At 45.8% G+C, this 14346-nt stretch overlaps 1 protein-coding gene across 1 annotated transcript in view; it reads right to left on the reverse strand.

Annotated features, from left to right (window-relative positions):
* LOC149441214 (uncharacterized) overlaps nt 1-14346 on the reverse strand; it is a 63109-nt gene that overhangs the window by 9255 nt on the left and 39508 nt on the right. Inside the window, exon 2 of the mRNA XM_089657587.1 lies at nt 7424-7787. Coding sequence (XP_089513713.1) covers nt 7424-7787 — 364 coding nt within the window. The remainder of the gene's footprint in view (nt 1-7423; nt 7788-14346) is intronic.

Consider the following 14346-nt stretch of genomic DNA (forward strand, 5'->3'; position numbering starts at 1 on the left):
TCCCATGCTCATCTCCAGGACTTCTCCCATCCTCTGGAACTCTCTACCCCAATTTATCAGACTATCGCCTACTCTGCTCCCTTTTAGGTGATCTCTAAAAACCTCTCTCTTCAGGGAAGCCTATCCTGCCCTCAGCTAATAATGAAATCTTCTACTCCTCCTACCAGTCCATCCCCCACAGTTACTACCTTTTGTACTACTAGCCCCTCCCTCCTAGATTGTAAGCTCCCAGGATCAGGCCCTCCTATCCCTCTTGTATTGATCTGTATTGTTGCTGTATTGTCTCCAGTTATATTGTAAAGTGCTGAGCAAACTGTTGGCGCTATATAAGTCATGCATAATAATAATAATATTTTTTTCTCTCATCCCGCTGGCTGAACGATAAAACTGAACCATATAGGCCAGCTTTGGGAGCAAATATATTATCATCAACTCCTCCCCCTGAAGGGGTTCATCTGGGTTCCCACACTATATATGTGTGTATCATCATCTGCTGGAGATAAAAGACGTCACAGTGACTATGGAGGAAGAGGACAGACATGACTATGGAGGAAGAGGACGGACGTGACTATGGAGGAAGAGGACGGACGTGACTATGGAGCAAGAGGACGGACGTGACTATGGAGGAAGAGGACGGACGTGACTATGGAGGAAGAGGATGGACGTGACTATGGAGGAAGAGGATGGACATGATGGGGGGTTACTGGGTGTAAATAGGAAATACCATCTTATTACCTCCTCTGCTGCTACTTCCACCGATGTCTCTTTTTCTTTGTGCCACACGGAACTTTGTCTTTATTTCAGGTCACTTCCTGCCTGTACCTGACATCACTTCCTGTCTGTACCTGACATCACTGCCTGTCTGTACCTGACATCACTTCCTGTCTGTCTTCCATAGAGACTTCCTGTCTGGGTAGAAGTGAGATCCCCACCTTGTGGAGCTCAGAGGAACTGCAGCCCCGAGAAGCATCTGGTAGTGTGGATCTCATTTGCTGCCATAAGTTTTTGAAGATTGAAGAAAAAAAACAAAAGAAATGTTTCTATTTTTTTTTATATTTCAAAACCTTTTGAGAAAAAATGAGATCTGTAAAATACTCCCCATGCCTCTTTTTAAATTCCTTGGGGTGTCTACTTTCAAGAAAGGGGTCATTTGGGGGGGTTTGGTGCTATCCTGGCATGTCAGGGCCTCCGAAACTGTGATAGGTAGTGAGGAAGTGAAATGAGGAAGTTACCCACCTTCAGGCTTTCAAAGTGGTCATTGGATTTCAGGCTCCTGTATGTGGCTAGGCTCCCAAAAAGTCTCACACATGTGGTATCCCCATACTCGGTAGAAGTAGCAGAATGTATTTTGGGGTGTAATTCTATATATACCCATGGCTTGTGTGACAAATATATCATTTAACTTGTTGCCGACCGCAGATAGCCGAATGACGGCTGCACTGCGGCCGGCCAGTTCTGAGTGGGCGTCATATGACGTCCTCCCAGAACGCGCTCTCCTGCGCGCCCTAGGGGGCGCGCACCCGGCGATCTCAGTGATCGCTGTGTCCTACGGACACAGCTGATCACGTGATGTGGTAAAAGGCCAATCACAGCGGCCTTTTACCACCTGATCAGCGGTGTCCAATGACACGCTGATCACAGGGAAATGCAAGTGCCGGTTCTCGGCTGCACTTTCCTCACGCTGTCAGATCGTGAGGAAAGTACTGCCGAGAACCGGCAGTTGTCAGAGCGGGGATCGGCACCGATCATCAGGGCACTGATGATCAGTGCCCTGATGATTGGTGCCCAGCAGTGCCACCCGCAAGTTCCGCCCACCTGTGCCCTGCAGTGCACCCACTAGCTCCGCCCACCTGTGCCCAGCAGTGCACCCACCTGTGCCACTCTGCAATTTCACACACCTGTGCCCAGAAGTGCCACCTACCTGTGCCCAGCAGTGCCACCCACCTGTGCCCACCAGTGCCACCCACCTGTGCCCACCCACCAGTGCTGCCTACCAGTGCCACCCACCAGTGCAGTCCAGCAGTGCTGCCAGTCAGTGCCACCAGTCAGTGCCCAGCGGTTGTGCCAGTCAGTGCCGCCAGTCAGTGCCCAGCAGTGATGCCAGTCAGTGCCGTCTATCAGTACCCATCATTAGTGTCACCTATCAGTGCCGCCTATCAGTGCTGCATATTAGTGCCGCCTATCCGTGCCACCTCATTAGTGCGGTCTATCAGTGCCGCCTATCCTTGCCACCTCATTAGTGCGGTCTATCAGTGCCGCCTATCCGTGCCACCTCATTAGTGCGGTCTATCAGTGCCGCCTATCCGTGCCACCTCATTAGTACTGCCTATCAGTGCCGCCTATCAGTGCCCATCAGTGCTGCCTCATCAACGCACATCAGTGAAGGAGAAAAAATACCTGTTTGAAAAATTTTATAATAGAAACAAAGAAACTTTTTTTTTTTTTTTTCAAATTTTTGGCAATTTTTTATTTATAGCGCAAAAAGTAAAGCGCCCAGTGGCGATTAAATACCACCAAAAGAAAGCTCTATTTGTGAGAAAAAATGATCAAAATTTCATATGGGTACAATGTTGCATAACCGCGCAATTGTCAATCAAAGTGCGGCAGCGCTGAAAATTGGCCTGGTAAATAAGGGGGTATAAGTGCCTGGTAGGCAAGTGGTTAAATGACAACTTTGTGTAAAAAACGTTTTTGTAATTTTCCAGAAACTTGTGGAAATAAAAAAAATCTTCCATGGACTCAATATGCCTCTCAGCAGATAGCTTAGGGTGTCTACTTTCTGAAAAGGGGTCATTTGGGGTGTTTGTACTCCTCTGGTATTTTATCACCTCAAGAAATGTGATGGCAGTCAGAAAGTAAAAGCTGTAAATTCCATTATCTCTCCCATAGTTTGTAGACACTATAACTATCACACAAAGCAATCAATATACAATTACTGGGAATATTTTTAACCAAAGATATGTAGCAGAATATTTTAGTATTTTTTAATATTTTTATGACAGAAATGAGAAAATCTTTTTTTTTTTCAAAACTTTTTTTTTCAAAGTTTTTTTTGTTTATAGCACCAAAAATAAATAATGCACAGGTGATCAAATACCACTGAAAGAAAGCTCAAAAGGACGTAAATTTCATTTATTTACTGTATTGCATGACTGCGCAATTGTCAGTTAAACTAGCACAGCGCTGTATAGCAAAAAATGGTGTAAATTCCATTATCTCTCCCATAGTTTGTAGACGCTATAACTATCACACAAAGCAATCAATATACACTTATTGGGATTTTTCACCAAAAACATGGAGCAGAATACATTTTGGCCTAAATTTTTGACTAACTTTGAGTTTACTATATATTTTGTATAGCCGAAAGTAAACAATTTTGTTTTTCTTCAAAATTTTCGGTCTTTTTTTGATTGTAGCGCGAAAAATAAAAAGCACACGGGTGATCAAACACCACCAAAAGAAAGCTCTATTTGTGTGAAAAAAGGATGTAAATATTGTTTGGGTGCAGCACTGCATGACCGCGCAATTATCAGTGGAATTAGTGCAGCGCTGAATATCAAAAAGAGGCGTGGTCAGGAAGGGGGGAAAATCCTCTGGAAGGCGAGGGGTTAATCTTGTCCAGCAAAAAAAAATTAAAATTAAAATTTCGTCATAAATTTCGTCCAGAATGTATTCTGCTCCGTGTCTTCGCTAAAAATAAAACCCCAATCCATGTAAATGAATCGTTTTCTGTGAAAGTTGCAGCGTCTACAAATGGCGGGATAGATACTGGAATTGTATTTTTGTTACTAGTGTGATAGATATTTTGGGCCTACAATAATTTTTACCATCATTGTGAACTTGTTTTTTTTTTTTTTTAAAGAAATATTTATTGGGTTTTATGTCAATAAAAAAAAGAAAACATCAAGTCATTTGGGTGTTACAAACAGAGAGAACAGATGACATTAATGACTGGATAGACATTGCAGATGATGTACATAGAGCATTGCTGGGTTCTGCTCTCCAATGTGTGTTGGAGTGAGGAGACCGGGGATCACATCAACATCTATACATCTCCACAATACATCCTACAAATGTACAAAAGGGACATAAAAGAGACAAAGGAATAGGAATACAGAAGAGGGCTTAAGAAGGGGGAGGGGGGAGAAGGAAGGGGGGAGGAAGGGGGAGGGGGGTGGAAAGAGGGGGGGGAGGGCAGAAAGAAAAGGGAGCTAGAAAGGGAATAAAAAGGAATCCCCTGATCTCTGATGTGTGGGATTAGAGAGGGATAAATAGACATAGAAGTATAGCCGGAACCTCTAGTGGAGCATCTAAGTAGCACGTTGTTCAGCGACCCCTTGAAGGGGAGGGAGGGGGTGGATCCTAAGGACATCATGGCCTCATGCTCATATGACAAGTTGGATTTAGATGGGTTGACCTCCGTGGAGCAGAGGGATCTCAGGACCACTAATGCCTTAATAAATACATTATCCATACGTTTTAGTCAGAAGTGGAGACAGTGTTCTGGAGGGGGTGTAGGTGGGGGCAGGATCTGCCATAGCATTTTCCAGAAGGCTTCTTTGTTCAGATAGAATGTTCTTGATACGTATATTTGCCATTTTCATGCGAAAGACTCTGATTTGTTTGGACAGGATGAGAAAAGATGAAGTTTGTCTGTATGGAGGAGGCGGATGAGATCCTTTTTGACGTCAGATATGGTTGGTGGTGTACCATCTACTCATTTTTTCAGGATGGCTCGTCTTGCCATCAGGAGGAAAGTAGACATCCAAGACTTGTTTTGTTGAAGAAGTGACTTGAGGCCCCTGTGAAGCATGAAAAGGGTAGAGTCCAAATTGCCGAATAGTAGATGTATTGGAGATTCAGGGAGTTTAACTCCTGTCACAAATTGGATGAAAGATAGCGCTTGATCCCAAAATGTGGAGATAGGATAGAAAGCTATGCGTGGATGGCGACCCCTCCAGAGAAATTGTGAGAGAGCTGTGTTTAGTTTGGTTACGTCTCCATGATGGAGTAGTAGAGGAATGGATTGAAGTGGATAAAGTAGTTTAGGGAAAGTGGCCATTTTAAAAATATGAGCTCTCCCCAGGAGCGTGAGGAGCAGACCTGCCCACTTGTCTAGCAGACACCTCTACCCTCCCCCACTTCCCATCTACTTCTCACACGTGGACACAGCTAGCAGACACCTCTACCCTCCCCCACTTCTGCTCTACTTCTCACACGTGGACACTGCTAGCAGACACCTTTACCCTCCCCCACTTCCCATCTACTTCTCACACGTGGACACTGCTAGCAGACACCTCTACCCTCCCCCACTTCCCATCTACTTCTCACACGTGGACACCGCTAGCAGACACCTCTACCCTCCCCCACTTCTGCTCTACTTCTCACACGTGGACACCGCTAGCAGACACCTCTACCCTCCCCCACTTCCACTCTACTTCTCACACGTGGACACCGCTAGCGGACACCTCTACCCTCCCCCACTTCCGCTCTACTTCTCACACGTGGACACCGCTAGCGGACACCTCTACCCTCCCCCACTTCCGCTCTACTTCTCACACGTGGACACCGCTAGCGGACACCTCTACCCTCCCCCACTTCCGCTCTACTTCTCACACGTGGACACTGCTAGCAGACACCTTTACCCTCCCCCACTTCTGCTCTACTTCTCACACGTGGACACTGCTAGCAGACACCCCTACTCTCCCCCACTTCCGCTCTACTTCTCACATGTGCACAGAGCTAGCAGACACCTTTACCCTCCCCCACTGCCCATCTACTTATCACACGTGGACACCGCTAGCAGACACCTCTACCCTCCCCCACTTCCACTCTACTTCTCACACGTGGACACTGCTAGCAGACACCTCTACCCTCCCCCACTTCTGCTCTACTTCTCACACGTGGACACTGCTAGCAGACACCTTTACCCTCCCCCACTTCCCCTCTACTTCTCACACGTGGACACTGCTAGCAGACACCTCAACCCCACTTCATCCAATGAGATCCCATTACTCCATCTTCTCTGCAGATTTGACCCAGTCATGATCATTCCCTATACTCCAACTGTTGAAGGGCCCCATCTATAGCCGGCAGAAGATGAACTCTCCTTGATCTCCATATACTGTATATCCATCAGTAACTCAGAGATGCTCCCACTTTCCATTAGCCAAGCCCTGCTCCTCCTCCCTCCACACCCACCCCATATACAGTCCAGGCGTGGCAGTCCCGGGAGTGCAGCTGTAGCTGCGTGAAGCCTGAATGACCCAGTAGGAGGAGTTCTGCCCGCAGTGTGAGCTGCACTCCTGGAGGACCCTGTTCCAGTCTATGCTGCACCACCTACAGCTTCATGATTGGCCTTCCTCTGCCTCATTGTCTGATATCAATTGTCCGTGTATTGCTACATGTTGGGGATTTCTGCTACAAATCTGAACTAGGAATAGAGAAAGGTAGAAAGGATGGCGCTCTACTTCCTGCTCTCTGTGCTTTCCATCCCCCATCAACCAATCACAATGTGTCCACAATCACCATGGAAATGATCAGATCAATGAAACGTTTGTCATAGACAGACCATCATGTGCCGATCATATACACAGACATTTGTATCACGGGAAACATACAAGAAGAAACATGTATGGAGAAAGACACGGGAAAGTCCCAATATGTGCATTCACCAATCACTCCTTCATTCCCGGTATACACACAATTCCATTGCTTCCATGTGTACACCATCAGTCACTCTTCTAGAATTGGGACATTTTATTACCACCCACCTCTTCAGTGATCCCCCACCATGAAAGTATTGTCCTCACCTCCAACTGTGGGCCTAATGAGTGCTTGGAACATTTGTCCACAAAGTATCAATAATAGACCTCCAGTGTTTGTGAAATCTCCCACCACAAATGTACTCAGCCAATCACAGAGCAGGACTCCATTTTTATTCTTCTCCTGCCATCAATGGCATCAAAAGCCATCCATAGTACATAGGCTGCACCCCAATGAAAAGTCAACCCAGTGCTCCAAGTCAGGACTCCATTTTTATTCTTCTTCTGCCATCAATGGCCATCCCAGTCCCACACTTCATTCATGTCTTTAGGGACCTCTGACCTCCTTATGAACTGTTTCTTCCATGATGAAGATCAGCCATGGAGTATATCTGAGGTGTATATCAGGGTGTGCTTCTTCCCCACATGAGAGCTGGGATGTCCAGCAACATTCATCTAGAAGACATTTCCCACACTCAAGGCACTAATACACCTCCAGGGTTGTGTGGGACCCCTGATGTACAGGAAGACAGGACTTCAGTTAGGAACAATTCCCTCACTCAAGAGTACAAAGCAGCTTCTCCCCCCTGTGCAATCTCTGATGTTTGTAAAGACTGGCCTTCACTGAAAAAAATTTACCGCACTCAGGACAGGAATACGGTTTCTCCCCCGTGTGAGATCTCTGATGTGGGAAAAGATTTGACTTATTTGAAAAACATTTCCCACACTCGAGACAGGAAAATGGCTTCTCCCCTGTGTGAGATCGCTGATGTTTGTAAAGAATGGATTTCCGTGAAAAACATTTCCCACACTCAGGACAGGAATACGGCTTCTCTCCTGTGTGAGTTCTTTTATGCTCATTAAGATGGCATTTAAAACGGAAACATTTCCCGCACTCAGGACAGGAATATGGCTTTTCCCCCGTGTGAGATCTCTGATGTACGGTAAGCTGGGATTTCTGTGGAAAACCTTTCCCGCACTCAAGGCAGGAATACGGCTTTTCTCCTGTATGAATTCTTTTATGTTCATTAAAATAGCAATTAAAACGGAAACATTTCCCGCACTCAGTACAGGAATACGGCTTTTCTGTGTGAGATCTCTGATGTACGATAAGCTGGGATTTCTGTGAAAAACATTTCCTGCACTCAGGACAGGAATACGGTTTCTCTCCTGTGTGAGTTATTTTATGCTCATTAAGATGGCATCTAAAATGGAAACATTTCCCACACTCAGGACAGGAGAACGGCTTATCTCCCATTTGAGATCTCTGATGTCTGACAAGATTGGATTTCTGTGAAAAACATTTCCCGCATCCAGGACAGGAATACGGCTTCTCACCTGTGTGAGATCTTTTATGCACGTTAAGATGGTATTTAGCATGGAAACACATCCCGCACTCAGTACAGAAGAAGCTCTTCCCTGTTGGAAGGCCGGCCCGGTCCCGCACAGTCTGAAGTTCCTCAGGATACAAGGAATCCGATGGTCCATCTACACTGGGTGGAGCCAGATGGACATTGGAGGGAGCCGGGTTTTCTCCTGGACTATACTGTGTGATGTCCTCATCTTCTACTTTCCAGTCTGGAGACAAAGTGAGACAATCCTCGGAGGTTTTCCTCATCTCCCGGCCATGGACTAAAATACAAAGACAAAGAGGATTACTAGACAGGAGCTGATTGGTTCCCCCAAACCAGGACTCCGCCCACATCAGGCAGCTTGGTCTCTGAGGAGCTTACAATTCCACCCTCAAGGGAACTAGGAAATGGCTCCTCTGATCTCCTACCAGGTCATTTCTTTATTCATGGACCTTAGTCAGAGAGTGAGGAAACAACCAGAACTGTCTTTTATAGGAGGGAGAGTGATGAGGGGATTATAGGACGAGGGTCCCCACCCCCTCTATCACTCATCGCCATCTTCCCAACACAAGAAGTACTGCACTTCCTTATTTAGTCCATGATTTAGTCATGAAGAACAGCGGGGCTGAGCCCCACCAGAGGTCAGAGAGTGAGGATGGGGGGAGAACAACCAAGATGAAGACTGGACTGATCCTGAAGACCACCATCATTGGGGTATTGACTCCTCCCTTATTATCACTTTCTGTTTAAGGGTCCAAAGTTGGAGGATGTTATCACATTATTATCACCATGTAAAAGTCTGTGCTCCAATCACATCATCCGATATAAAATGTCCAGCTGGGAGGAAATGGGTGTAACAAAAGAGAATCCATATTATGTGTATATATAGCAGTGGGAGGAGGGGGAGAGCAGGGGTCAGGAGTATGTAATGTACAACATAGAGTATATAGTGCAGGGGTCAGGAGGATGTAATGTACAACAGAGTATAGAGTGCAGGGGTCAGGAGTATGTAATGTACAACATAGAGTATATAGTGCAGGGGTCAGGAGTATGTAATGTACAACATAGAGTATATAGTGCAGAGGTCAGGAGTATGTAATGTACAACATAGAGTATATAGTGCAGGGGTCAGGAGTATGTAATGTACAACATAGAGTATGTAGTGCAGGGGTCAGGAGGATGTAATGTACAACATGGAGTATATAGTGCAGGGGTCAGGAGTATGTAATGTACAACATAGAGTATATAGTGCAGGGGTCAGGAGGATGTAATGTACAACATAGAGTATATAGTGCAGGGGTCAGGAGTATGTAATGTACAACAGAGTATAGAGTGCAGGGGTCAGTAGTATGTAATGTACAACATAGAGTATATAGTGCAGAGGTCAGGAGTATGTAATGTACAACATAGAGTATATAGTGCAGGGGTCAGGAGTATGTAATGTACAACATAGAGTATATAGTGCAGAGGTCAGGAGTATGTAATGTACAACATAGAGTATATAGTGCAGGGGTCAGGAGTATGTAATGTACAACATAGAGTATATAGTGCGGGGGTCAGGAGTATGTAATGTACAACATAGAGTATATAGTGCGGGGGTCAGGAGAATGGAATGTACAACATAGAGTATATAGTGCAGGGGTCAGGAGTATGTAATGTACAACATAGAGTATATAGTGCAGGGGTCAGGAGTATGTAATGTACAACAGAGTATATAGTGCAGGGGTCAGAAGTATGCAATGTACAACACAGAGTATATAGTGCAGGGGTCAGGAGTATGTAATGTACAACACAGAGTATATAGTGCAGGGGTCAGGAGTATGTAATGTACAACATAGAGTATATAGTGCAGGGGTCAGGAGTATGTAATGTACAAAATAGCGTATATAGTGCAGGGGTCAGGAGTATATAATGTACAACAGAGTATATAGTGCAGGGGTCAGGAGTATGTAATGTACAATGTGGTCAGGACTCATAATATTGGTATTCAGTAATCAGTGGAAGATTAAATGTTTACTGTAGACAAGTTGCAGAGATCCCACACCGCTGCCTCCCATCTCCTGAGACTGCACTCAGTGACTTGGGTCTGAGACACTACAGACATATCCCTCCACCCGGCACAGCCAGCAGACCACAGAGCAAGGAACCCTGGGAGAAATGTTCTGTCAGAGATCTTACTAGACCCAGGCATGGGGAAGGAGACCCAAATCACATGTCCCAGGAGCCTAGGTCACATGACGCTGGCAGCTGAACCCCAGAACCTCCATAAATCCAGTCTAGATACATAAATTGTGTCTGCAGCACAGAGAAGGAAGATTATCCGAGAGAAATCCAGGAATACAGGACGGGGAACACAGCTCAGGAAAGTGACCAGGGGATTACAGGCTGATATCACCCAGTCCCCGCCCTACTCTGGACCAATCAGTGAGCAGTATGGGTGGAGGAATGGATTTAGTGTTCATGACCCACCTGTGCTGATCTCTGTAGGAGTGTCCTCCTCTATAAATGTCCCCGTTATTCCATCCTCCTCCATAGACTGCTGATCATCCCTCACATACGCCTCTTCTTCTTCTGCTTTCACCTCAAATTCTATATCGATTGGATCTCCACTCTAAATCAAGGAAATGAGAGAAAATATCATCTGTAAAATGTAAGGTCACATAAAAGAACTCCACACATTGTCTCCACAAGTCCATGTTCTAGATGTTTCATCCCACCAACCTTGTAATAGTGAGGGATGGTGTGACCTTCCTGTGTGGAATCCCGGGAATACAGAGGACGGGGACATCTCTCTGGGGGGTTCCTGGTATTAGGTGGCTCCATCATATCCTTGTGTCCTTCTGAAAACTCCTCCATCACTCCATACTCCTCATCCTCCTCTTTATACTCTTCTTTAACATCAATATTATCATCCCCGAGGAGTCCACTCTGAAAATTCAAAAATAAATTCAATGTAACAAACACCCTTGAGGAACAATCACTAATAGTTATGCTTTATACACATCTACCTGATGATGTTCTGCATAGTTGAGATCTTCCTGTGTTGAATTCCAGGAATACAGAGGACGGGGAAATCTCTCTGGTGGGTTCCAATTACTGGATCCATCTACCTGATGATGGTGAGGGATGGTGTGACCTTCCTGTGTGGAATCCCGGGAATACAGAGGACGGGGACATCTCTCTGGTGGGTTCCCATGACTGGATCCATCTGTAGGAAACACACACACTGACTGAATCCATTGTTTCTATGTGTTTATCAGATGATGGGGGATCTAGGTGGATCCTCCGTACTGCTCTCTCCTTTACAATAAAGTCTCCTCTTACCCGGTGATGTGAGGGGCGGCTGATTGTCCATCATGACGTCCTTGTAGAGATCCTTGTGTCCTTCTAAATATTGATGTGTATCATCATCTGCTGTAGATAAAAGACGTCACAGTGACTATGGAGGAAGAGGACGGACATGACTATGGAGGAAGAAGACGGACATGACTATGGAGGAAGAGGATGGACATGACAGGGGGTTACTGGGTGTAAATAGACCATAACATCAGATTACCGTTTTATGACTGTGGCCTGTGTCTGGTCTGTGTTTGAGAATCATCCCCCCCATTCATGTGATCCTTATCAGTTCCTAATTGGGGCGGAGATGAGTGCTCATTTGGCCATCTCCCTATAAATTTAGAGCAGCTGATGGGGGGAGATCACTGATGGGGGGAGATCACTGATGGGGTGCTACTTTTGAGTGAGTGCTGCGTTGATGGAGTGCAAGAAAGCAGTTGAACTAAAGCAGAACTCAAGCAGCAGGAAGATACAACAAGAAACTCTACTGCACGCTGGACAGACTGGGAGCAAACACCCCGGGAAACATCTCTTACAAGTCTGAGTCCCACTCCGTGTACCTTTCATATGTCCCCTCTACTCCTCCTTTTCATATTACTATCCTGCGTTCTTAAAATCTCACTTCTTTACCCCTCTGCTCCACCCCAAAACTTGTACATCTCCCCCTCACTGCTACCATCTCCCTACTACTGCTCTCATCACCTCCTGCTGATACTTCACTCTCCTGCTGACCCAAACACCAGGACTGGAAGGCATGTGCGCTCGTGTACATCCTGCTCCCATCTTTCTTTCCTCACCCTTCTTCTCCTAACCTCTGGGGGGGGGGGTATCTCCCCAAACCCTGGACTTCCACTATCTCACCCCTACACCAGGCACCCTCTTTCTTCCAGGAATAGTTGCAATCCCCTCAATTTAATATCAGTCCCCGTGCTCCAAAAACCACCCTCCCTTTTTCATGTGCGCTCTGGAATGCCCACTCTGTCTGTAACAATCTCACCTCTGTCCATGACCTTTTTGACTCTCACTTCCTTAAGATAATTACAGAAACCTGACTCCAAGCAGCAGATTCTGCTTCCCCCGCAGCACTTTCCTATGGAGGCCTCCTCTGGACCCACTCACCCAGACCCAGTGGTCAGAAAGGTGGTGGGGTTGGTTTGCTTCTATCCCCACTGAGCACCTTTCAAGTCCTCCCTAACCCTCCCTCTCTATCCTTCTCTTCTTCCCAGACTCACTGCATCCGGCTGTTTTCTCCCATTTCTCTGAGGATTGCAGTGATCTATCGGCCTCCTGGACCCGTGTCCCGCTTTCTTGATGATTTCTCCGCCTGGCTACCCTTTCTCTCCTCTGAACTACCCGCCATCATTCTCAGAGATTCTACCATCCCCATTAATGTCAACAACCCGGCTACATCCCAACTCTTCAACATAACCTCATCTTTTGCATTAGCACAATGTATACCGTCCTCCACTCACTCTGATGGGAATACATTACACCTTGTTTTCTCCCATCTTTGCACTCCCTACAACCTCACAAACACCCCCTTTCCTCTCTCTGATCACAATCTCAGTTGAAAACCTCTCTCTTCAGGGAAGCCTATCCTGCCCTCAGCTAATACTGGAATCTTTAGTCTTCCAACCAGTCCATCCCCCACAGTTACTACCTTTTGTATCACCAGCCCCTCCTTCCTAGATTGTAAGCTCCCAGGATCAGGGCCCTCCTATCCCTCTTGTATTGATCTGTATTGTTGCTGTATTGTCTCCCTTTATATTGTAAAGCGCTGAGCAAACTGTTGGCGCTAAATAAATCCTGTATAATGATAATTACCTCCTCTACTGCCACGTCCAGCAACCTCTCCGATCTCCTTCAGACCACATAGAACTTTGTGTCTTTATTCCAAATGACTTCCTGTATGTTCCTGACATCACTTCCTGTCTGTACCTGACATCACTTCCTGACTGTATTCCATAGAGAAGTCCTGTCTGGGTAGAAGAAATGAGATCACCATCTTGTGGAGTTCAGAGGAACTGCAGCCCCAAGAAATGTCCCCTAATAACCATTCCTGCATTGTATCTACCTTACAGAGATACCAGGGAAGTTACAAAATAACTAAAAAATGTAAGAAACAATAAACCTAACTCTCATGCAACCAACTGTTTAAAAAAGATATTTTACTACAGATAGAAAAGTCTTAAAGACACAGAACACAAGATAAAAACAAAGGTATACATAATAAAACAGAGACCTCTAAAATCAGACACACTACCCAGAATGTCCAATCCTCCATATCAGAGATCAAGACAGACTACCCAGAATGTCCTGTCCTTCATATCAGAGACCAAGACAAACTACCCAGAATGTCCCGTCCTTCATATCAGAGATCGAGACAGACTACCCAGAATGTCCCGTCCTTCATATCAGAGACCAAGACAAACTACTCAGAATGTCCAATCCTTCATATCAGAGAGAGACAGACTACCCAGAATGTCCCATCCTTCATATCAGAGATAGACAGACTACCCAGAATGTCCCCTTCTCCATATCAGAGATAGACACACTACCCAGAATGTCCTGTCCTCCATATCAGAGAGAGACAGACTACCCAGAATGTCCCATCCTTCATATCAGAGAGAGAGACAGACTACCCAGAATGTCCCATCCTTCATATCAGAGAGAGACAGACTACCAGAATGTCCCATCCTTCATATCAGAGAGAGACAGACTACCCAGAATGTCCCATCCTTCATATCAGAGAGAGGCAGACTACCCAGAATGTCCTGTCCTCCATATCAGAGTGAGACAGACTACCCAGAATGTCCCGTCCTCCATGTCAGAGAGACAGACTACCCAGAATGTCCCATCCTTCATATCAGAGAGAGACAGACTACCCAGAA

This window comes from Staurois parvus, unplaced genomic scaffold (assembly GCF_062004578.1).
Source record: "Staurois parvus isolate SC_StPar_1 unplaced genomic scaffold, SC_StPar_1.0 ptg001011l, whole genome shotgun sequence".
Classification (NCBI taxonomy): Eukaryota; Metazoa; Chordata; class Amphibia; order Anura; family Ranidae; genus Staurois; species Staurois parvus.